The sequence below is a fragment of the Erinaceus europaeus genome, chromosome 13 (genome assembly GCF_950295315.1).
Source record: "Erinaceus europaeus chromosome 13, mEriEur2.1, whole genome shotgun sequence".
In the NCBI taxonomy this organism is placed as follows: Eukaryota; Metazoa; Chordata; class Mammalia; order Eulipotyphla; family Erinaceidae; genus Erinaceus; species Erinaceus europaeus.
The window spans coordinates 99,799,971-99,825,667 of record NC_080174.1 but is presented as its reverse complement, the minus strand read 5'-3'; the positions used below and the strand labels follow the sequence as shown (position 1 = coordinate 99,825,667).

At 47.3% G+C, this 25,697-nt stretch overlaps 1 protein-coding gene across 4 annotated transcripts in view; it reads right to left on the bottom strand.

The window, feature by feature from the left end:
* Positions 1-25,697, bottom strand: part of CLSTN1 (calsyntenin 1) — a 132,436-nt gene that overhangs the window by 10,364 nt on the left and 96,375 nt on the right. For 2 of the 4 annotated variants that reach the window (XM_060170937.1, XM_060170939.1), the window contains exons 2-10: positions 21,591-21,713; positions 17,482-17,511; positions 15,987-16,182; positions 13,510-13,718; positions 11,917-12,066; positions 11,618-11,803; positions 6,527-6,775; positions 6,083-6,204; positions 1,455-1,617 (exon numbers count right to left, since the gene is read on the bottom strand). In XM_060170937.1, the coding sequence (XP_060026920.1) occupies positions 1,455-1,617; positions 6,083-6,204; positions 6,527-6,775; positions 11,618-11,803; positions 11,917-12,066; positions 13,510-13,718; positions 15,987-16,182; positions 17,482-17,511; positions 21,591-21,713 (1,428 nt within the window). The remainder of the gene's footprint in view (positions 1-1,454; positions 1,618-6,082; positions 6,205-6,526; positions 6,776-11,617; positions 11,804-11,916; positions 12,067-13,509; positions 13,719-15,986; positions 16,183-17,481; positions 17,512-21,590; positions 21,714-25,697) is intronic. The other 2 variants (XM_060170938.1, XM_060170940.1) reach the window with 1 other exon arrangement.

Here is a 25,697-nt window from a genome sequence, read left to right as displayed (position 1 = left end):
GAGGCCATTTTTTCTCTTTTTTGTTGCCCTTGTTGTTGACATTATTATTGTTGTCATTAATGATGTTGTTTTTGGATAGGACAGAAAGAAGTAGAGAGAGGAGGGGATACAGAGAGGGAGAGAGAAAGACAGACACCTGAGACCTGCTTCACTGCCTGTGAAGTGACTCCCTTGCAGGTGGGGAGCCGGGGGCTCAAACCGGGATCCTTCTGCGGGTCCTTGAACTTTGGGCCCGTGCACTTAACCAGCTGCACTACTGCCCGACCCCCACTCTCCTAGCTTCTACAGTGACTCTTCCTTTGGTTACAAATGCCAGCTGCAATCACGGGAGCACCAGCAGTAACTGGCTTCCTCATCTCATCACCGACACTCTCCAGCTGTCACAGGGCCTCCTTCCCTCGGAGATGAGCCTGCCACTGCAGCCTCTCCCTCCAGTGTTCACAAAGACGACATGGCCATGTCACGTGGCTGTTAAGACGGTTAGTCCTTGGGCACTTGGATCACTGGATCCTTCTGAAATCTGAGGAGTTTTGCTCATCAACTAGTAAGAATTACCACGAGGCATTTATGGGCTTCCCAGGACCACAGATGGATCAGAGGATGGGCTCTGAAAGCACCTACTTCAAGACCCCAGTACTGGGGTGGTGGGGGCAGGTGGTGGTGCACCTGGTTGAGTGCACATGTTACAATGTTCAAGGACCTGGGTTCAAGCCCCTGGTCCCCACCCACAGAGGAAAGCTTTCCAAGTGGTGAAGCAGAGCTGCAGGCGTCTCTCTGTCTCTCTCCCTCTTTGTCTTCTCCCTCCCTCTCGATTTCTGGCCGTCTCCAGCCAATAAATAACAAGAATAAGTAAATATATAAAAAGACTTCAATGCTGGCATGACAGTCAGACTCTAGGAGCCCCTGGGCTGCTGCTGTGCTGTCAGTCTTCTCAGTGGACATCAGGACACATTACTCCACAGACTGGAGGCACCAACAAGGCAGTGAAACAAGGCATGTCCCTGACACCCAGGGAGACCAGTAACTACTACAGCTGCTTGGGCAGCAGCCATCACATCCCACCCCAGTCTTTCACACAGGCCCAGAGATTCCTCTCCACGGTGCGGGCTGAGGCTGTTTCCTCCAGGTTAACAAGCCTGAAATGTTTCCAGAGCCTTTCAGTGCCACAACCTACCTATGCTTTGGGGTAAGACCGCTCCTGCTTCATCCCATAAAGCTTTTCAATAAGCAAGTTAATTTCTCCCATGTTCCCCAACTGCACCATCCCTCCTTGGCACCCAGGAAACATGGGCACTTTAGTAATGTCCCTATGAAGAGAGCTCCCCAGGAAAGGAGCAACCAAGGAACAAAGGTGCAGGACATAAGACACTAAAGAGACCTTTCTGTCCCCACAGCAGCAGGGCAGTATTTAATCACGAGGCCTGGGGCTAGGAGAGATGAGAATACACCATTACCTTGCCAGCAAGCCCCAACCACCAGCTCAGTTTCTATCCGGGACGGATGCAGTGGGTAGTCTTCAGCCACAGAGAAGGGCTCGTGAGAAGTGCCATCCACGTAGAGAGTTACGCTTGGGAATTCCACGTTGAGGACATAGTGATGCCACTTCTCGTCACAGACCTGCAGGAGGCCAGGGAGGGGTGGGGGATATAGTGTGACTTGTCCGCCTGGCCTCTCTCCAAAGACACGGTGAAAGGAAAGGCCACATGCAGAGAACAAGGTGGCCACGATGACACCTGCTTTCCCAAAGAGGTCAGCTAAGAACAGAACCTACCAGAAAACGCGTGTCACTTACTCACACCGCATGAGTAAGTGAGGAGCTGCTGTGCGGCAGGGAACAGGGTCCCCGCAGGGGCTGCCTGACCCATCCTGTTCACGCTGTCACACCGGATATTCTCACAGCAGAGGACTGGGTGCCGCCCACTGAGCTGGCCAGTCCTTTTTGGGGTCAAAGTTCGAAACATGCCAATCTCAGATTTAAGGTACACTAGTGTTTTTTAAACTAAGGTAGGCAATCTAAAATAAATATGGTCAGAACACTCAGGCGAGGCCGAATGGAGCTGAATGCCTCTGCTGGGAAATAGCGGCACTGAATGCCGTCTCCCCAGCTGTCAAGAGAGGTGCTGGGCACAGCTCCAAAGCCCACTTCTCATCGCCATTCTCAAATTTAAAGGATCTGGCAGAGAATGAAAGTGGTGTGGGGTAAAATTCTTAAAACATGTTTTTAAAAAGGCCTGCCTGAGTTATTTTTACATTCTAAGAAAAATCAACTGATGAATCAACTGATGAGATAGTGAAATCTTAGACTAGAAACATCAAAATAATTGAACCACCAAAGAACAGCCCCTCAAAAAAGAAGTTGCTCATGATACGGCAGAGAACACACTCAGGTGCCCAGCAGTGCCTCTGACCACGGTGCAGACAGCATGCATCTTGGTAGCTGTTAATTAAGTATCTCCGAGTAAAGGCACTGTAAGTGATTCACTTTGGAGGCAGACAAAATACTTCGTTTTAGCTCCAGCCTCACTAAGAACAAGCCTTGTACTCTAAGCTCCTTTGGAAAGCAGTTTATATGACGCTTCCATCTTTTTCAGGGAGGACAGGCTTCTAGAAGATCAGTAAAATGGCATTATGTTTAAAGTACTGAATGGTCAAACTTCATGACAATATTCTGCAAATACTGCAGTGTAAGTTTCTTTTTTAAAAATCTATTTTATTCATTTACTTATTTTGCATAGAGACAGAAACTGAGAGGGAGGTGAGAGACAGAGCAGAAGGGAGACACAGCACTGCTCCACCACTCATGAAGCTTCCCTTCTCCAGGTGGGGGCAGGGCTTGAGCCAGAGACTGCGCATTGCGACATGTGTGTTCTACCAGGTGTGCCGCTGCCTGGTCCACTGTAGTATAATTTTCTTTCTTAAAATTTTTTTTTCAAATTTTTATTTATAAAATGGAAATACTGATAAGACCATAGGATAAGAGGGGTACAATTCCACACAATTCCCAGCACCAGAACTCCGTATCTCATAATTTTATTTTTAATGAGAAAGATATACAGAGAGAGAGAGACAGAGAGACCAGAACATTGCTCAGCTGGCTGGTGGTGATGCTGGGAATTGAAATGGGACCTCAGAGCCTCAGGGAGGAGAATCTTTTGTGTAACTATTAGGCTTTCTCCCCAGCTTATAATAAAATTTTCTAATTTCCCTGCAAACAGACATGGTAATGAATATAGCAAAACCCAAACTGCAGACAATGTTTCCAATATTTAGGGGGAAAAGTAACCCCATGAAACCCAAAAGAACAAGAGAGATGGTAGAGAAAATCATCAGGTTTCTAATTCAGGAGACAGTCAAGGGTATAGTCTATTGTTTTTTATTTTATTTCTTTTGACAGGACATGGGGAAATGGAGAGGGGAGGGAAGACAGAGAAGGAGAGAGAAAGACAGACACCTGCAGACCTGCTTCACTGCTTGTGAAGCGACCCCCCCACCCCCATAGGTAGGGAGCTGGAGCTCAAACCTGGGTCCTTACACATGGTGACATATATACACTTAGCTGGGTGCACCACCACCATGCTCCCAGGCTATTTTTTTTTAAAAAAACACTTGTTTAAAAAAAACACTGTTGTGTACAAGGATCCAGGTTCAAGCTCCCGTCCCCACCTGCAGGGGGAAAGCTTCACAAGTGGTGAAGCAGGGCTACAGGTGTCTCTTTGTCTCTCTCCCTCTCTATCTCCCCTCCCCTCTCAATTTCTCTCTGTCTCTATCCAATAATAAATAAAATTTAAAAAACATTGTTTCCTCAGATATGTTCGACATATCTGAAAAAACAAACAGCAAGTAACCAAGATAGTCACAAAAATGACTTTGAAAAAGAACAGAAAAATATCCTTTGGCCAGCCAAACAGAAAGTGTTTCATAAGGTAAAGAAAATCACATTGCTGTCAAACTTTAATAGAAACCCTTTCTGTCAGAAGACAATAGAAATACATTTTCTGTCCCTGAAAGATTTTTCTTTTTTTATATTTTATTTATTTATTTATTCCCTTTTGTTGCCCTTGTTGTTTTATTGTTATAGTTATTGTTGTTGTTGGATAGGACAGAGAGAAATGGAGAAAGGAGGGGAAGACGGGGGCGGAGAGAAAGATAGACACCTGCAGACCTGCTTCACCACCTCTGAAGTGACTCCCCTGCAGGTGGGGAGCTGGGGCCTCAAATTGGGATCCTTACGCCGGTCCTTGCGCTTTGCACCATGTGCGCTTAACCCGCTGTGCTACCGCCCGACTCCCCCCCCCCCCCCGAAAAACTTAAATGTGAGTCAGAGAGTTTGCAGGGCTGTCGGAAAAGTCATGACACATTTTTGCATAAAAAAATTCATCATATAGAAACAGGCTGGGGGTGTGATGGACCTGCCAATGCCCAGGTCCAGCAGAGAAGCAGTTACAGAAGCCAGAACTCCCACTTTCTGCTCCCCTAAAACAACCTTGATCCATACTCCCAGCAAGGGAGAAGTGAGAGGATGAGGATAAGAGGGCTCTGAACTCCAGCTCCATCAGCACCCAGAGAGAGAGAAGGAAAAGGAGAGGGACAGATGGAGGCAGCTATGCTGTCATGAGTGGCCCGAAGGAGGAGAGAGGATTGAATCAGAAAAAAAAGGGGGTCAACTGTGTATAAGTGTGGACAGATAGTTGTAGAGAAGATGGTTGGTCCATGTCTATAACCTTAGCGGAGAGTGAAGATTCAGAACTCTGGTGGTGGGAACGGTGTGGGTTCAAACCCCTACTGACATGTCATTCTGTAATATGAAAGTAAATAAAAGAAAAAATCATCATAACTTTTCTGACAGCCATATACCCATCCAAACTGGCTTTCAGTATAAAGGTCACAGCACGATACTAACAAGGAAAGAGTGGTGAGTGGGCTGGCTTGGCAGGGACCTATCTTCTAATTCTCTCTCCCTCATTCAGTAAAATAAATCCAAGGTTTGTCTGATTATGTGAGAGGTGAACGCTACCTGAGGGACACACAGCTCAGATATTTTCCTATTTGTTCCCACATACCCATCTGACTTGTGCTTTAGAAACGCTGCACTTTGACACCAGCCTCGGATCCTCGGACCTCACCCACTGACGCCGTGAGACCAGCTTCCCCTTCTGGCCACCCCAGGTCACAGGAGAAAGTAGTGTGGTTCCCGAGAAGGCTTCTTACTTTACTGCATCCCGTCACCCCTTCACTCCCTCCAACACTTGGTCCTTCATGTGATTCTTGCCTTTTGTCATGGCAACTGTTGGAAACCAGCTTTGCAAAGACATGACATCATCAAAGGCAGTGTCATGTGATCTAATGCCAGAAGCGTCAACTCCCAGAGTTGAACAATGTCAAGGATGTGGCTTGTAATTTAAAACATCTTATGTTGCCTTGTATTTGCAGGGCTGGAGCGTCCCACAGGCAGCCTGGGAGCCAAGGACTTAAAGAATGAATAAATAAATTGGATCTCAATCCAACTTTTAAGCAAATGATGCCATCAATAAACTGTAAACTATTCTGAGGTTGGAACATATCATTTCTTAAATTAATTTTTTATATTTATTTTTCCCTTTCGTTGCCCTTGTTTTTTTGTTGTTGTTGTTGTAGTTCTTAATGTCATCATTGTTGGATAGGACAGAGAGAAATGGAGAGAGGAGGGGAAGACAGAGGGGGAGAGAAAGACAGACACCTGCAGACCTGCTTCACCACCTGTGAAGCGACCCCCCCCTGCAGGTGGGGAGCCAGAGGCTCGAACTAGGATCCTTATGCTGGTCCCTGCGCTTTGCACCATGTGCACTTAACCCGCTGTGCTACTGCCCAGCTCCCAGGAACATATTTTTATACTAATATTTTATGTACGAAATACACACATATAGGAAAAACAAGCACTTTAGGTTTCCAGTAGAGAGGAGGTAAGTGGACTTAACTTACGCACGAGAGAACCACTTGACTATGAACACCCACTGCCCATGAACGTGAGCTTAGCCCTGTACCAGGTGAAGAATTCCATCTCTCTGGGAGAGAAAGAGCCTGGGGGAGTTGTCCATGCACTCACCTGGTTCAGCTTCCAGTGGAATTCTGCAGCTTTGTATTTCTTCTCTTCAGAAGGATCCTGACGGAGGAGAAAAACGAGCCGGCAGCCATGAACGTAAAGTGAGTAGTGGTGTCGGTTCATCTCTGAAAAGAAAAGCCCTGCTGGTATCTTACCGACTTGAAGACCCAAAGGGGAATTAAGAGCTATGTGTTATCAGCAGAAGTGAGCCTCTAGCTGGCGTTTGCTGAGTACCCAGAGCCTGGAGTCAGTGCAGGGTCTCAAGGACAGGATGGCCCTGGCACAACACACGGAGCAGCGCATGTCACCAAACGGCACGTGGGGCCTGGGGGCAGTGCAGGGTCTCAGGACAGGATGGCCCTGGCACAACACACGGAGCAGCGCATGTCACCAAACAGCACGTGGGGCCTGGGGGCAGTGCCCCTCCCCCCAGCAACAGCAACCTACCTGTCTTATCCGAACTGCAGAGAACAGTCTCCTTCTTCCGGCCAAAGGGCCCGTGCCTCATCCACACAGAAACTGTGAAAGGCTCTTTGGGGCTGACAGAGACCACGCCATCTGGGATCCTCACAGCCTGAGTGCCATTGAACTCAAACACCTGGTCGCTGTCGTGGCCATTGTCGGTGGGGAGCCCCGCGGTCCAGTTGGAGGAGCTGCTAGGGGGAGGGAGCAGCTCGGCAGTGCCTGGCGCAGCACCTACAGCAGCACCGGGACGCATGAGGGGATGTTACAGGGATAAGCTTTCCACATTTAAACAACTTTGCTGGGGGAAGGTGGTAGCGCAGCAGGTTAAGCACACATTACGCAAAGTGCAAGGACCGGCGTAAGGATGCCGGTTCGAGTCCCCACCCCCCACCAGTAGGGAGGGTTGCTTCACAGGCGGTGAAGCAGGTCTGCAGGTGTCTGTCTTTCTCTCCCCCTCTCTGTCTTCCCCTCCTCTCTCCATTTCTCTCTGTCCTATCCAACAACGACAATAATAACAACAACGACGATAAACAACAAGGGCAACAAAAAGGAAAAAAAAATACCCTCCAGGAGCAGTGAATTCGTAGTGCAGGCACCAAACCCCAGCAATAACTATGGAGGCAAAAAACATTATTTTTGCTTTATTTTTACTTTTCTTATATTTGATAAGACAGTGAAGAATTGGGGAGTTGGAGATAAAAAGGGAGAGAGAGAGAGCAACACCAGCAGCACTGTATCACTGCTCTTGAAACTTGCCCTCTGTAGGTGGAAACTAAGGGCTTGAACCTGGGTCCTTGGACACAGTGACATGTGACCTTAACCAAGTATGCCGCCGCCTGGCCTGGAGCAAACTTCCCGTACCACGCTGAGGTCGGCCCTGTGGACGGTCTGCTAGTTTCCATTTTCTTTCCCACCAAAATGAGAGGACCACAGAAGTCCCAACCCTATCCCGGCCACTTTCTTTTTTTTTGTTTGTTTTTATTTTTTTTGTGGGGACCAGAGGCTCGAACCCGGGTGCTTGTGCACTGTAACATGTGCGCCCAACTAGGTGCGCCACATGTTACAGTGCACAAGCCTGGCCCCTTTATTCTTTAGTTTAGAGTGAAATACAGAGGGAGTGAGAAAGGGAGAGTAGACAGACAGACAGAAAGGAGATGCACCACCGCACCACTACACCATCCATCGAGGTCCCCGGGCCACACAGCTGCTCTTTAAGGCTCAGCTCAGCTGTCCTCTCCCGCAGGAAGCCCTTCCTGACGCCAGTCCAGGTCAGGTACCTCTCGGGCAGGGGAGCCAGCTGAGACACCCCAAATGCCTGGAGGGCTCTTAGGTGGATGCAGGCATCCTTCAAACTTGACTTGTTGACCTGTATGGTTACTGGATATCTGCAGCGCTAGCTAGCTAGCCAGGCCAACTGTCTGGCTACTTAGGGGATGACTCCTTTTGGCCTCGGGCCACAGGTTTTTCTTCTTCAAATTCCACTGATGAGTGTTTTAGGCCCAGGCCCTAGTCTAGCTGGCTTCTGGCCACAGGATTTACTGCTTGTTTTTTTTGCCTCCAGGGTTATCACTAGGGCTGGGTGCTAGCACTATGAATCCACTGCTCCTGGAAGCTATTTTCCCCATTTTCTCTCTCTATATTTTTTTAAAAATATTTATTTATTTATTCCCTTTTATTGTCCTTGTTGTTTTATTGTTGTAGTTATTATTGTTGCTGTCACTGTTGGACAGGACAGAGAGAAATGGAGAGAGGAGGGGAGGACAGAGAGGGGGAGAGAAAGACAGACACCTGCAGACCTGCTTCACTGCCTGTGAAGCGACTCTCCTACAGGTGGGGAGCTGGGGGCTTGAACAGGGATCCTTACACTGGTTCTTGCGCTTGGCGCCATGTGCATTAATCCGCTGCGCTACCGCCCGCCCCCCCCCCATGCATTTTATTTTATTTTTTTTATGAAAGAAAGATACTGAAAGAGCCAAGCATCAATCAGTTCTGACTGATGATGGTGCTGGGGACTGAACCTGGGACCTCAGAGTGTCAGGCATGAGAGGTCTTCTACATATCCATTACACTGTCTCCCCAGCCCTTACATATATATACTTTAAATAGAAAATATCCAAACTACTTAATATATATTTGGTACATAATTATGAGTATTTGGACTTGGACATAAAATATCTGAGTATGGGGAGTTGGGCGGTAGCACAGTGGGATAAGAGCAGGTGGCGCAAACCGCAAGGACGGGCATCAGGATCCCGGTTCGAACCCCGGCTCCCCACCTGCAGGGGAGTCGCTTCACAGGTGGTGAAGCAGGTCTGCAGGTGTCTGTCTTTTTCTCCCCCTCTCTGTCTTCCTCTCCTCTCTCCATTTCTCTCTGTCCTGTCCAACAACAATGGCAACAACCACAACAGCAATAATAACTACAACAATAAAACAATAAGGGCAACAAAAGGGAATAAATAAATAAAAATAAATATTTAAAAATATATCTGAGTATGTTCATCAACAGGTTGGCCAGCAAAGAATCTGCTTTTTCTCCTTTGCTTCTGCACTAACGGTTCTGGGTATGATACAAAGTCAGCTGCCTGTATCTGGTTTGTCACCAGACAGATGAGTATCAGAGCATGCTCTTTTCAAAGCCGTCACTGTCACTCTTGAAACACAAAACACCCTTCTGTTATGTAACGGTCACTCAATTCACTGCTAGTCACTAACCAAGCAGACACACAACCTCAGCATCTCCAGGAAGTCACGGGAGCCTCATCTTCCCCTGACTCTGATCAAACAGAAACACCCACAACTGACAGTGGCTACGTTCTCTCTCTCCCCTCTCCACGGACCATTTGTGGTTCAGAAAGTATCTTGAGACCTGGGCATTCTTAGTTTTGATTTTCTACTTAAGCTTTGCCAAAAGCTACATTATACCCTATATATTTTTCTTCAGTTCTTTAATAACATCTCAATTTATTTATTAATTCTTTCATTTTGGGTCTGTTAATTTTTTTCGTTATTTTCATCTTTTAAAAAATGTTCTCATCTGGGCCAAGACCTCCAACAGACCCTCTCTCCACCATCACCGGTCACTTCCATCAGGAAGGTCAGCACACGCCTTCCTGCGGCCTCCCCAGGCCCTGCCCTCACCGCAGAGCAGCCATGGCGGGGACTCCCCGCTCTCTGCAGGGAGGCCGGTCAGCCTGCTCTGCCCCTCGAGGAAGCAGGTCCTGACAGGAGAGGAGCCTAGAATGTTCCAGCTGTGAGCGTGCTCAGACTGACAGGGACGCAGAGGGCACAGGGGCTTCTGTGCTGGATGTGAGCAGACACGGGCCCTGGGCCCGATCCATGGGGTTCACAGCTAGTGGTATTTATATATTGTCTTCATGTCTGGGAGCTACTCTCTGCTCTAATCCAGCTTTCTAGTTCTATTCTCAAGTTGAGCATCTTCCCAGACAACTTTTCTAGTCCACCTCCATGTTCACTGTCAAGCTCAGGCAAAAATTAAAAGTCACAGCCCCTAGGAACATACATGAAATAGACTTCCCAGCGAGCTGCTGCTCCTTCCTTGTTTTTCTTTTTCTTTTTGTTCTTTTCCCTCCAGGGTTATCGCTGGACTACAAATCCACTGCTGCTCCTGGAGGCCATTTATTTTCAGTTTTTTGGATAGGACAGAGAGGAATTGAGAGGAGAAGGGAAGACAGAGAGGGAGAAAGACAGACACCTGCAGACCTGCTTCACCGCTTCCCCCTGCAGTTGGGGAGCCGGGGGCTCAAACCAGGATCTTTGTGCGGGGCCTTGTGATTTGTACTTTGTGTGCTTAAGCTGGTGCTCACTGCCTGATCCCATGCCTTCCTGGCTTCTTACCACCCTAAAACCCCTATTCCCACCTGCTCTATTTCTACTTTTGGTTCCTGTTTATTAAACATTTTGTCCTGCTTCATATCTTACCCCCTTTCAGCCACCAAGTTGCAGATGCTACTATGATTCCACCCTGACCTCCCTGGGCAGACGCCCTCACCATGTGTCCTGGAGCCTCCCCTCCCCAGAGCCCTGCCCCACTAGGGACAGACAGACACAGGCTAGGGGTGTGGATCCACCTGCCAACACCCATGTCCAGTGGGGAAGCAATGACAGAAGCCAGAACTCCCACCTTCTGCTCCCCATAAAGATCCTGGTCCAGACTCCCAAAGGGGGAGAAATGTCAGGGGAAGATGCCCAGAGGGCTCTGAACCCCAACTCCATCAGAACCCGGAGAGAAAGAGGGAAAAAAGGCAAGGCATTCAGAAGTAGTCGCAGGTGTGGGTGTGACTTAGGAGGGAAGAGAAGGCAGGACTATAGAAACATGGGCAAATTGATACATACATATGTATAGAAAATGACAGTCAGCCCATATCTGTGACCTTGGGAGAGCCACTCAGTTTCCAGTGCGAATGAGGACATGGAGCTCTGGGGGTGGGAGCAGTGTGGAATTGTACCCTTACCTTGTAACTTTTGAAAACCAGTATACATCACGAATAAAAAATTATAATGAGAAAAAATATGCTCAGCTCATTTCACTATAAACTCACTCCACTTACAGTACCCATTCTTGATGATTTTTTTGTGTATATTAGAGAAATATTTTTTCAGATCAGCAGTTCTTAAGATGTACAGGCTTGGGAGTCAGGCGGTAGCGCAGTGGGTTAAGCGCAGGTGGCGCGAAGCACAAGGACCGGTGTAAGGATCCCGGTTCAAACCCCCGGCTCCCCATTTGCAGGGGAGTCACTTCACAGGCGGTGAAGCAGGTCTGCAGGTGTCTGTCTTTCTCCTCCCCCCCATCTTCCCCTCCTCTCTCCATTTCTCTCTGTCCTATCCAACAACAATGACATCAATAACTACAACAATAAAACAAGGGCAACAAAAGGGAATAAATAAATAAATGTTTAAAAAAGATGTACAGGCTTTAGGGTACCCCCAGACCTTTCCAGTGTGAAGATCAGCAGGTGGCAGTAGCCATTTTAAACGCCGTTCTAACACACAAGCACCTTTCCATGTGTCAGGAGGGTCTCGCTGGCCCCACTGAAACCCACTAGGCTTCCTTACCACAGAGCCGGTGAAGGGACTTCTCAGAGTAAGTGTCGCGGTCACAGCCTTTCCCGATGTGGCCCGTCTCCAGTTCCACGGTCGCCCGCACCGAAGCCACAGGCTCCTCGCAGGTCTCGAGGTGGATGTTTGGGAAGAGGGGCAGGGCGCCTGTGCCAGGCTCATACTCGACCCTGCTGCTCCATCCTGAGTGGGCCACACAGCCGAGAGGGAAGGAAGAAGCAAAGCCCACCTCAGTTTCTGTGGCAGATGGACCAAGGTACAGGACAGGTGTGAGCAGCAAAGGGGCTAGGGCTCACCTTGCCAGCCCGGGGAGCATGTGGGCTGGATGCTGATCTTCACCAAGACATCCTCTGGTGCCCTTCTCTTCCCACAGTCGTAGGCAGTGACGGTCAGCTTGTACTGATGCTCTTTCTCATAGTTTAGTTTCTCTGTGTTTCTTATGGAGCCTTCCAGAGGAAGAAAGCAAGCAGCGGTGAGAACTAGACCCGTGCTACTCTTCCCTTCTGTTGTCCTAAAGCAATGCAGACCTGCTCTCTGTCCTGTAAAGGCTGAAGCAAACTTGTGCTGCAGATACCTAACACACAATCTAGTTCTCCTGAGCTCGGACATACACTAAGGAGTGCTGAAGCAGAAGAAGTGAAGGCCACACCTTAGTTTATTTCTGTGAGGCTGCCAATTTGGGGGAGGTATATGTATACATATATGTATATGTATATGTATACGTATGTGTGTGTGTGTGTGTGTGTATAGGATTGACTGACTAGCAAGATAACTTAAGTACTCCAAGTATGAACTATGAGGTATCAAATTATATTAACTAATACTTGGTGAAAGAGCTGCTACTAGGGAGAGATCTTCCTCCCCCATCTACCAGAAGTCTACTTTTTTAATGTGAGTGCAGATGTCTGAAAAATGTTTGCAAAAGCCGTAACTTCATAAAACATTCTGGACTACGCATTAGCGACAGACACTGCATCCTCACAAAGAGGCTATAACCTAATAAAGAAGTTGTGTTCTAGAGTAAGTTAATTCTGTGACATTATAGAGGACCGAAGGGTGTCTGGCAGAGTATAAATTTTATTCCTCAGATGAAACAGAAGACTAAAATCCAATGGAAATCAGAAGACGAGGCTAACTAACAAGTCAGCTTCACTCAGATGCAATATTGATCGAATGGTGAGGAGGTAAAAAAAACAAAAATGATCAGTGTGGAGTTTTTATTAGACTTTGGTGTAAAAGGTAAAAGAGGAATGCTCGCCGAGGAGAGACAGAGTAAAGGATTAGACAGGACACAGACACAGCGAGTTAGGGGCAGAATATTTGTGTCCCCCCCAAAAGTCTATGCTGCAGTCCTGACGCTCAACCTGACGGTGTGAGGAGGTGGGTTTCTGGTCAGGGCAAGGAGGGCAGAGGCCACACACTTGTGCTCATGTTTTGAATGACCAGGAAGAAACCAGAGTACTCCCTGCTCTTTCGCCATGTGAGGGCAGAGAGGAGACAGCCGTCTCTGAGTCAAACAGTGAACCGGCTGGTGCACTGATCCTGAACTCTGTGAGAAGTAAATGTACTGGCTTTCTTTTTCTTTTTTAAAAACTTTCTTTATCTACCGGATAGAGACAGAGAGCAATTGAGAGGGATGGGGAAGAAGAGAGGGAGAGAGGCAGAGGAACACCTGCAGCCTTGCTTTCACCACTAGTGAAGCTCCTGGCTATACAGGTGGGGACCAAGGACTTGAACCCATGTCCTTGTACACCGTAACGTGTGCGCTCAACCCGGCCATGAATGTCTGTTTAAGTTGTCCAGCCCACAGCATTCTGTGATGGCAGCCCGCCCGAGTGAAGTAGACGGGCTCAGGAAGGCCTGCCTGCTCCCGATCACTCTGCCCTCACCGTCCTTGTCAATGGCAAAGGGCACATCTGGGGTGACGATCTCGTAGCTGCAGATCTGGCTGAACTGTGGGGAGCAGTCTGCGTCCATGGCTTCCACTCTCAGAATGCTGTCGTACTGCCTCCCCTCCACGACCGTGGCCTTGTAAGACTTCTCCTTGAACACCGGTGCATATTCATTCACATCGCTCACCTGGATGTGGACCGTAGCTCTGCAAAAACAAAGCCAGAGGAGCGTCTCTTCACCTGGCCACACCCGTCCCTCCACTGCATGCACTCTGTCGGTGACAGAGCACCATGGCAGGAACCCAAGCTTTTCATCCTATTTCAGAGAAGGGCAGAGACAGCAGAGCAGAGACACCACAGCACTGCTCTGCTCTCCGTGAGCTGCCCCAGGCACCCGTAGTACTCCCAAACACAGGGCCCCACATACAAGGCATGCACTGTACAGGGCCAACTCTCCCCCCGTCCCGAGCTCTGCCCTCTCTTCAGGTTTCTTTTTAATGTATACTGTGCTATGAAGTACTTACAATAGGCTGCTTTTAACCGCCAGAAGTGAAACCAGAAGTTGAGAGAAAAACCCTTCAAGCCCTAGTAAGGCAGCTGATAAATCACAAGTAATATACAAGATGCTTGGAATCCTCTCCAGCAATATGAGGTGGAGCAGGCAGAAGGAAGATAACCCATGCCAGGCATCTGTTAGCTCCACAGCCATATGATTTAAGAAGTAAAGTCTAAGGGGGTCGGGTGGTAGCGCAACAGGTTAAGCGCAGGCGGCGCAAAGTGCAAGTACCGGCGTAAGGATCCCGGTTCAAGCCCCCGGCTCCCCACCTGCAGGAGAGTCGCTTCACAGGTGGTGAAGCAGGTCTGCAGGTGTCTGTCTTTCTCTCCCCCTCTCTGTCTTCCCCTCCTCTCTCCATTTCTCTCTGTCCTAGCCAACAATGACAACATCAATAACTACAACAATAATAACTACAACAATAAAACAACAAGGGCAACAAAAGGGAAAATAAATATTAAAAATAAAATTTTAAAAAAGAAGTCTAGAAAAAAGAAAGGGTATGAAATAGAAATGGGAAGAGTCAATTCTGAGAAGTGAAACCGGTTCTGCCCTTCTAAGGAAGGACCACTGGACTAGAATTCACCAACATGGGAGTTGGACGGTAGCGCAGCGGGTTAAGCGCACGTGGCACAAAGCGCAGGGCCTGGCGTAAGGATCCCGGTCCGAGCCCCCGGCTCCCCACCTGCAGGGGAGTCGCTTCACAGGCGGTGAAGCAGGTCTGCAGTTGTCTTTCTCTCCCCCTCTCTGTCTTCCCCTCCTCTCTCCATTTCTCTCTGTCCTATCCAACAACAACAACAAGATTAACTACAACAATAAAACAACAAAGGCAACAAAAGGGAATAAATAAATAAATAAATAATTAAAAAAAAAAAAAAGAATTCACTAACAGTTGGCCCAGCACGAGCTCAGTGATGCCCTTTCTGGCAACAACCACCACCCCCGTCAGCTATGTGAAAATAGAGGCATCATCAGGCTACACAGAGAAGCCAGACTTCAAGGGCTACTGATCAGGCTGCTTCTGAATCAGCAGGGTCTCCAGGAAGCATTGCCCATTTCCCAGGAAGCAGTAGGACACCCGCGGAAACAGGAGAGTGACTCATCACGCAGCACCCTCACTGTCACCAAGACCTCCACACTCCAACTCTTACAAGCTATATGAAATCTCCTCACCCAAGTGCCCCATCTCCTTGGCCGATGTGCTGAACGGAAGCTGAGGTTCACAAAATCAGATGCCCTGATGCAAGAGGGCTGGGAAGCAGTGGAGAAGGGCTAGAATTCTGAATCTCCACTCACACACGTCAGTCCTCAGCTGGCAGGCAGCAAGGGTGTGAGCACACCCGCAGGAGCTGCAGAAGCCAGCTTGCTTCAACCAGCACCGATAAATTCTCTGTGTTTAGAATTTATGGGGTGGGGGCACACGTCTATGAATGACACAATAATTTCCCAGGGAAAGTCAGTTTTTTCGCATTTTCGCTGTAAGGCCTTAGTTTCTTTTTCTTTTTTTTAATATTTATTTATTTTTCCCTTCTGTTGCCCTTGTTGTTTTTACTGATGTTGTTGTTGTTGGATAGGACAGAGAGAAATGGAGAGAGGAGGGGAAGACAGAGAGGGGGAAAGAAAGACAGACACCTGCAGGTGGGGAGCCAGGGGCTTGAACCAGGATCCTTACGCTTCGCGTCATGTGCGCTTAACCCACTGCACTACCAAATGACCCCAAGGCCTTAGGTTCTTTAACTGGTGGGATCAAACATCAAGTGCTTATCAATCTGACACAACACAGGTCTCTCTTCCACCTTCCATTTCACACACACACACACACACACACACACACACACACACACACACACACACACAGAGTCTCGGGGCCTGGATAACATCTACTGTCTCTTTCGTCCCTGCACACTTTCCAGCTACTTACTTGTGAGACTTTTTCACGCTGGTGCCATCAGGCTCCTTGCCACAGTCATAGGCCTGGATGGTGAAGGTGTAATCTTTCTGCAGCTCACAGTCCAGTTTCTCTTTTGAGCGAATCATTCCCTCACCAGTGGACTTATCCACTACGACTGCATCAAACGGGACATTCTGTCCATGAATTTTAAAGCCACAAATCTCACCTGGGGGTCAAAGCAGTGCCGGTTAGAACTGCCACTGTGCAAGCCTTGTGTCTGCTCCTCCAGCCAGCACACCAGAGAAAATAAATGACAACACTGGCAGCCAGGGAGTTATTGGGTCTGTGGACAAAGCGGAGGTGCTGTGCCTTAACGAGGGTACGTTCTGGGACTGTAGTCAAAGAAGCATGTCTGGTTTCCAAGCAACTTGTTTGACTTTGCATCCACTCATGCAGGAATACAAAAGAGAGAAAATATAGACAGGCATTTCACAGGAGCACTTAAGACAGCTCTAGGGTAGATGCGGTCTCATTAGCAAGACAGCCAAGGCCTGGTAACAGAAGCTGCCCAGCGACCGGGGACAGTGGGGCAGCTGTTTTGACTGGAACCGGGGAGAAGGCTGAAACGCACAGTTAAGTGTTGAGAGAGGAAGAAGCGTGAAATATAGGTTCAGCACCATAATTACAGAGATTCTGTCAAAAAAATAAAAGAAGAAAAATCACAAGAAACAAGTCTTCCTGTGCAATAAGCCTGGCTAAAATTAGGGAATCAGAAGCAAACTACTGATTGACACAGGTAGAAACACCAGCTTTTCAGGCATCCATTCCAACAGCTGCCATCCAGTATGCAGACAGATTCTGCTGTGGGGAGGGACGTGCTAGACAGTCCCTGGTTTTTGGACTTAATCCCCCCCCACCTGCTCAGCCCTGCACTGCTCAGCCCTGGCTTATGGCAGCCTGGGGGCTGGACCTGGAACTTCAGTGCCCCAGGCAAGAGTCTCTTTGCAGAACCATGGTGCTCTCTGCCTCCCTGCCTGACCTCATCATGTTAGGCCTGAGGCAGAAGCCTGCCTGGGAACTGCAGTACATTTTGGAATATTAGCTGATTTAGGAGTTAAAATCTAGATTTCTGTTCCTGCTCACAGGAGAACAAACATAAGCATTTTAATGTATAAATAAAACTTCATAAAATGCATTTCACATGAAAATAAAACTGAACTATTCCAAAATGACAACTAATCAAATGTCACTCATTGCCAGTGAGTTTGTCAGCGTCAATGTAAATTATATGCAGCATAATTCCTCATCGTTTAAATGGATGTCTGACTTCAGATATTTCTAACCAAGGCTTTGATTATATACAATTTCCATCAATATTATTTTTAAAAATAGAAACAAAGTAGGAGTATAAATAGGGGTTAAAAAAAAAAGGCATGGCAATTTCTTCTGTTTAAGGACTGATTCCCAATTTTATAAACAGTTAGTGGGGTGATGCTCATAAAAAGAGAGAAAGAACCTTCATCACCTTCCTTGGTGACTGTGACCTCAAAACTCTCTGAAGGGAAAAAGATAAACCCATGTCAGTAAAACAGGAAAGAACTGAAGACAGTCTAAAAAGGAAAGTCACAGATGCACAAACCGTAGAAAAAGCAGGACACAGTCAGCGAAGCAGCCAGCTGCCTGCACATGACAGCAGTACTGGGTGCTTAGACACAGGGGTCTGCCCGGATCCAACTTACCATGAATCGACGCACAATTCTGGAATCACACCAATAAGGAGATAAAGCATTTCTGCAGCTTCATGATCCCCTGTGCTACTGTTAGAGCTCATTTTTTTAAGTTTTTTTTATTCCCTTTTGCTGCCCTTGTTGTTTTATTGTTGTCATTAATATTGTTGTAATTATTGCTGTCGTCATTGTTGTATAGGACAGAGAGAAATGGAGAGAGGAGGGGAAGACAGAGAGGAGGCTGCTAGAATAGGACCACTAACTGATGGACAAAGTTTTAGCAAAAAGGAGTCCAGACGCTTGGCCTTCTGAGGAGACAGTGGAGAAGGAGTAACTGCCAGAGCAACAACAGTGTGGCTTATAGGTGACTCGAGCGTTCACATTCTCTTACCCACTTCCAGGGAGGCTCTTATCAGATTAACGTAAAAAGAGTTTAATAACTTCCTAAAATGCTTGAAAAGTGCCAAGACTTTATTCTCTTAGTTTTATCCCCAGAAAACAGTTGGGGTGGTGCTGGGCAGTGGCACACCTGGTTGAGCACACATGTTATAATGCAGAAGGACCCAGGTTCAAGACCCCAGTCTCCGCCTGCAGGGAGAAAACTTTGAGAGTGGTGAAGCAGGGCTGCAGGTGTCTCTGTCTCCCTCTCTATCTCCCCCTTCCCTCCCGATCTCTGGCTGTGTTTATCAAATAAATAAAGATAATCAATAGAAAAAATAGAAACAAATTTTTTTTTTAAATAGAACAATTGGGTCTAGACTGTATGAACAACAAAAAATACTTGGTTTGTGACAGCTCATAGATAAGCACTTGCATGGCTGAGTTTCCAGAGTCACACTGGTATGTCGGTGTCTTGACAAGCAAACCCCAGTGGCTCCACACGCACATGTGTTGTGCCAGGATAAGACTGAGCCACTAAACCGGGGGGGGCGAGGTGCAGGCACAGCGAACAGAGCACACACGATGCCATGTGCACAGACCTGGCTTCTAGCACCTGACCTATCTGCAAGGGAGGAGCGGGAAACCTCCCACGTGGTGAAGCAGGGCTGCAGGCATCTCTCTCCCTCTGTCTCCCCCGTCTTTCTCAATTTCTGTCTCTACCAAAAAAAAAAAAAAAAAAAACCAAGAAACTAAACCACAATGTCTACAATGCTATAAAGATGATGTCCTTCTGAGTGTCTCTCACCTACCAAATAAAATAAAGTTTAAAGAAAAAAGCTGCCCACTAGGGAAAGAGAGACAGGCTGGGGACCCCACCTGCAGCGGGAAGCGCCACAAGTGCTGAAGCAGTGTTGCGGGTGTCTCGCTGTCTCCTCCCTCCCTCTCACTTCTTCCTTCTCGATTTCTAGCTGCCCCTATCCAATAAATACATAAAGATAGCTAAACAGAGAGAGAGAGAGAGAGAGAGATACAGGCTGGGGGTATGGATTGACCTGCCAATGCCCATGTCCAGTGGAGAAGCAATGACAGAAGCCAGACCTCCCACTTTCTGCTCCCCAAAAAGAATTTTGGTCCATGCTCCTGGGGGGGAGGAATATCAGGGGGAAGGTGACCAGAGGGCTCTGAACCAATTTCATATGGACCCAGAAAGAGAAAGACTCTCAGAAATAGGAGGTGTAACTTAGAAAGAAAAAGAAGGCAGGACCACAGAGGGAAAAGGGCAAATATATATAAATATAAATAGATGGTTATAGAAATAATAGTCAATCCATATCTGTGATTTTGGGAGAACTAATGCAGTTTCCAGTGGAAGGAATGGGGACACAGAACTCTGGTGGTGGGAAATGTATGGAATTATACCCATTATCTTATAATTTTGTAAATCAACAGTAAATAACTAGTAATTTTCTTAAGTTAAAAAAAAAAGAGGCTTAAAAAAAAGAAAGGAAATGAAGGGCCAAGTGGCCAAGTGGTGGTACACCTGGTAGAATGCACATGTTACCATGTGCAAGGTCCCAGGTTCAAGCCCCAGGTCCCTACCTGAAGGAGGAAAGAAAAAAAAAGTGTCCAACATTCTCCTGTAAGCCGTGCTGGGTAACTGAGAGGCTGCACAAGATCAGTCTTGAGGCACAGCCAGCTAAATGCTGTGCATCTGCTGTGCGACTAGACCCTCGGATCAGCTCTGAGGGAACAGACACTGGTCTCAGTGTCACCTGACACCAGCAGGACACACACATCAAGATGTACTTGCAGACTCTGATCTGCAGCAGGTCTACGCTTGGGGAGAGATGGTCAGATACACCAATAGTTAAAAATAAAAGGGAAAGATGGGGTTCCAGAGAACCACAAAACAGCCTAGTGGGCCCAGACTATTCCATGGGGAAAGCAGAGTCTCTTCAACAAATGGTGCTGGAAACAATGGGGTGAAACATGCAGAAGAATGAAACTGAACCACTATATTTCACCAGATACAAAAGTAAATTCCACGTGGATCAAGGACTTGGATGTTAGACTACAAACTATCAGATACTTAGAGGAAAATATTGGCAGAACTCTTTCCTGCATAAATTTTAAAGACATGTTCAATGAAATGAATCCAATTACAAAGAAGACTAAGGCAAGCATAAACCTATGGGACTACATCAAATTAAAAAGCTTCTTCACAGCTAAAGAAACCACTACCCAAACCAAGAGACCCCTCACAGAATGGGAGAAGATCTTTACATGCCATACATCAGACAAGAGTTTAAGAACCAGACTATATAAAGAGCTTGCCAAACTCAACAACAAGAAAACAAATTACCCCATCCACAAATGGAGAGAGGAGGGACCAGGTGGTGGCACACCTGGTTGAGCGCACATGTTACAGTGCTTAAAGACCCAGCTTCACAAGTGGTGAAGAAGGCCTGCAGGTGTCTCTCTTTCTCCCTCTCTATCTCCCCTACCCTCTCGGTTTCTGGCTGTCTCTATCCAATAAATAAAGATAATAAAATTTTTTTCAATGGGGAGAGGACATGGACAGAATATTCACCACATTCTTTTTTCAAAGAGATCCAAAAGGCTGAGAAACACATGAAAAAATGTTCCAAGTCTCTGATTGTCAGAGAAATGCAAATAAAGACAACAATGAGATACCACCTCACTCCTGTGAGAATGTCAGACATCAGAAAAGGTAACAGCAGCAAATTCTGGAGAGGGTGTGAGGTCAAAGGAACCCTCCTGCACTGCTGTTGGGAATGTCAATTGGTCCAACCTCTGTGGAGAACAGTCTGGAGAACTCTCAGAAGGCTAGAAATGGACCTACCCTATGATCCTGCAATTCCTCTCCTGGGGATAGATCCTAAGGAACCCAACACAACCATCCAAAAAGATCTGTGTACACATATGTTCTTGGCAGCACAATTTGTAATAGCCAAAACCTGGAAGCAACCCAGGTGTCCAACAACAGATGAGTGGCTGAGCAAGTTGTGGTCTAGATACACAATGGAATACTACTCAGCTGTAAAAAATGGTGACTTCACTGTTTTCAGCTGATCTTGGATGGACCTTGAAAAATTCATGTGAAGTGAAATGAGTCAGAAACAGAAGGATAAATATGGGATGATCTCACTCTCAGGCAGAAGCTGAAAAACAAGATCAGAAGAGAAAACAGAAGTAGAACCTGAACTGGAGTTGGTGTATTGAATCAAAGTAAAAGACTCTGGGGTGGGAGGGTGGGGAGAATAAAGATCCAAGAAGGATGACAGAGGACCTAGTGGGGGGGTTGTATTGTTATGTGGAAAACTGGGGAATGTTATGCATGTACAAACTATTGTATTTACTGTTGAATGTAAAACATTAATTCCCCAATAAAGAAATTAAAAAACAGCCTTAGCTATCCAGACATTTCCAGAAATGCGCAGAGGTGGTCCAGTGGGGAGAGGGGCGTGCCTCTTGCTGGCGCAGATGCACCAGAGGGAATAAGGACCTGAGAAGGGGAGAGGTGCGTCTTTGTCCAGGGCGATCAGCGGCGGGTCCAGCAGCACCGTGCTGTCGTTCTCGGTGACGATGCCGTGATAGGTGTGCTCCAGCCACGGCTTGTGCTTGTTGACTGCAGAAAAGGAGAGAGGAAAAGGGGAGAGCAGATTAGGATTGCCAGAGCAATTCTCCTGCTTTGGAGGACAACACAGCCACCACTGCAGCATGTGAACTCAGCCAGCTGTGCCACCACCCGGCCCTGTAACGCGTCTTGTATGAAAGCAACAACCCCCTTGTCTGGTGGGAAATGCTTATGATACTCTGCCTCACGGGCTGGCATCAAGATCCAGCAGAGAACTGTGAATTCTAGAGTAAATGATACAGAAATTGAGCCCAGGCAGCAACCAAAACAGCCTGGTTAAGTATATGTACTACCTACCATGCACAACGACACAAGTTCAAGCCCCAGGCCCCCACCTGCAAGTGGTGAAGCAGGGCTGCAGGTGTCTATCTCTCTCCCTCTCTATATCCCCCTCTCAATTTCTCTCTGTTCTAGCAAATAAAATAAAGTTTAAAAAAAAGTTCAGAATTTCTGAGAAACTGGAAAGAAAACACAGTGTTCATGAATCAGCTCCCTGTGGACTCAGGCCTCTCAGGTGAGGCCCCGCCTCCCCGCTCACCGGCATGGCCTCTTGGTCCCAGGCCCGCACAGGACCAGCAAAGAGCCCTGGGAAAGGAGGCTCTCCTTCTTGGCCGGGCACGGCAGTTAGCAGTTGCTTTTAAGGCCAGAACCACTGTTCTAGTGGTGCCTACCTGACAAAATGGGCTTTTTGTTTCTATTCATTTTTGTCTGAGCTTAACTCCTAGCAGGTTGAACCCAGAGGTGAGAGTTTCTCAGGGATCAGCCACGGAATCCCTCTGAGTTCCCTTCTCCAATGACACATTTTGGGCAGCTCAAACTTTCTCATTTCCTTTTCACTTTAATCTGATGGATGCTCAGGATATAACCTCAGGAAGAGTATTAACACGAGACACTTCAGTTAAATTGACCTGAGCAGAAAGAACCGCGTCAAACTATTCTTAAGTAGACTGTATCTACTTGTTCTATGAACCAGCCAGGCTCCTTTCTGCTCAGAGTTTTGAAAGCAATGTCACTGCAATGCCTACTGCCCTGCCCCATCTGAAGCCACTATGGAGGGCAGAGGCCTGAGCCCCATCTGCCCATGTGACAACGGCAACGGCAAGGCTGTGCGCACCGCACACCACTGCAGCAGCTGGGGATGCCGGCACACAGCCACCCGGCCACAGCAGAGCCTTTCGTCTTCACTTTCCAAGTAAGTCCCGACCCACGGGGACTGTGGGATGGACAGAGAGTTTCAGTTCTGCAAGACTGAGAGTTCTGGGGACCAGCACCGCAACATGGATGGATGAACTCAAACTACTGGATCTGTGGTTAAAAGCTGTCACCGTGGGTCATTTTTTTGTTGTCACCATTCTGGGCTGACGAATCTTTCAGACAGAGACACGGAAGGACAGAGTACAGGACAACGCAGCAGTGAGTCCTCTTCTAGTGTCTTCAAGCACGTGAGCTATTTTGCTGACCCGGGTGGGAAAGCTTATGCCTGCACTTCACCAACACGTCTCAAAAGCCACCTTACACACAGTCCAGACACACCCTTCCCATCAGCCCCGCTCACCTACCACAAGCTCTTAACCAGTAGCCAGTCTCATCTAGCCCCTCCCAAGCCCACTCTAGTCACCAGAGAGTCGATCACAGGAGTTCACAAGATACGTGCTCTCAGAAGCTGCTTATACCAACGGTTTTTCAGGACCCCAGAACAAGTTGTTGGTTTTTTTATTATCTTTTATTTACTTATTGGATAGAGACAGCCAGAAATTGAGATGAAAGGGGAGACAGAGACACACCTGCAGCCAGCCCTGCTCACCACTTGGGAAGCTTTCCCCCTGCATGTGGGGACCAGGGACTTGAACCCAGGTCCTTGAGCACTGTAATGTGTAAGCTCAATCAAGTGCACCACCACCTGGCCCCCAGGGTTTTTGTTTTGTTTTGTTTTGTTTTGTTTTTTTGCTATGTAATTGATCTATTACTTTTTCTATTAAAAAATTAAAGTCAAGGGGCCAGGTGGTGGCACACCTATGTGAGTGTACACAGACCCAGGTTCAAGCCCCCGGTCTCCACCTGCAGGGGAAAAGCTTCTCTAGCAGTGAAGCAGGGCTGCAGGTGTCTCTTTTCTCTCCCTCTATATTCCCATTGCCTCAGTTTCTGTCTCTATCCAAAATAAATAAAATATATGAAAAAAATGTTAAGGGAATAAAGAAACTTTAAGTCAATAAAAATCATAATTCATTTGAAATACTTTTTTTTTTTTTGCCACTAGTCTCAGTGCTTATATCTTGAACCCACCACTCCTGGTGGATGTTCTATTTTTGAGTTTCGTGTGGTTTTTTTTGTTGTTATTGCTGTTGTCTTTTGTTTGTTTGTTTTTTGAGACAAAGAGAAACTGAGAGGGGCTGGGGAGAAAAAAAGGAAGGAGATACCTGCAGCCCTGATTCACTGCTCAGGAAGCTTCCCACATGAGGGGGGGCCAGGATATCAAGCCCAGGTCCTCGTGCAGTGGAACAAGTGCACTCCAAGACCATTTTAAATCCTGTGCTCAGCCTACTGACTCCCACCCATGCCACCAAACCACTCTAATGGAGTTCTTCAAAGTTCTCGTTTGTATGAAGTCTCTCATTTTACCTCAGGCTACTGAGTAGCATACTCTCATGTGTTACTACTGTGTGATATCCCTGGCCCACAAAGTTCTCACTTTAAAATACAGAAAATATGTGTTTAATTTACCATTAATAGCAAAATGTCATTCCATTTAAAAAATATTTACTTATTCCCTTTTGTTGCCTTTTATTGTTATAGTTATTATTGTTGTTGTTATTGATGTTGTTGTTGGATAGGACAGAGAGAAATGAAGAGAGGAGGGGAAGACAGAGAGGGGGAGAGAAAGACAGACACCTGCAGACCTGCTTCACCGCCTGTGAAGCGACTCCCCTGCAGGTAGGGAGCCAGGGGTTTGAACCGGGATCCTTATGCCAGTCCCTGCACTAGTCCTTGCACTTTACGCCACCTGCACTTAACCCACTGCACTAATGCCTGACTCCCTCATTACATTTTTTATGTTTCAGAGCCCAAATAAAACCTAAAGTATAGGGAGTCAGGAGGTAGCGTGGCGGGTTAAGCGCAAGTGGCACAAAGTGCAATGACTGGCATAAGGATCCCGGTTCGAGACCTCAGCTCCCCACCTGCAGGGGAGTTGCTTCACAGGCAGTGAAGCAGGTCTGCAGGTGTCTGTCCTTCTCTCCCCCTTTCTGTCTTTCCCTCCTCTCTCCATTTCTCTCTGTCCTATCCAACAACAACAATAAACAACAAGGGCAACAAGAGGGGAAAATGGCCTCAGGAGCAGTGGGTTCGTAGTGCAGGCACCAAGCCCCAACATTAAACTGGAGGCAAAAAAAATTTTTTTTTCTTTAAACTCAACAAGTATAAAAACAAAGCTGAAGACTACCCCAATACCCAGATAGCAGGCAGGGCAAAACAAACAGAATCCGTGATGATGCCGACCGCATCATGAAACGTGTTCTCATTGCCCCGACTGAAAGGCCTACAGCATCATGAAACGTGTCTTCAAGGCCCTCACTGAAAGGCCGACAGCATCATGAAACGTGTCCTCATTGCCCCGACAGAAAGGCCTACAGCATCATGAAACATGTTCTCATTGCCCCGACTGAAAGGCCAACAGCATCATGAAACATGCCCTCACTGAAAGGCCTACATCATGATGAAACGTGTTCTCATTGGCCTGACTAAAAGGCCGACAGCATCATGAAACGTGTCTTCATTGCCCTCACTGAAAGGCCTACAGCATCATGAAACGTGTTCTCATTGGCCCGACTGAAAGGCCTACAGCATCATGAAAGGTGTTCTCATTGCCCCAACTGAAAGGCCGACAGCATCATGAAACGTGTTCTCATTGCCCTGACTGAAAGGCCTACAGCATCATGAAACGTGTCTTCATTGCCCTGACTGAAAGGCCGACAGCAT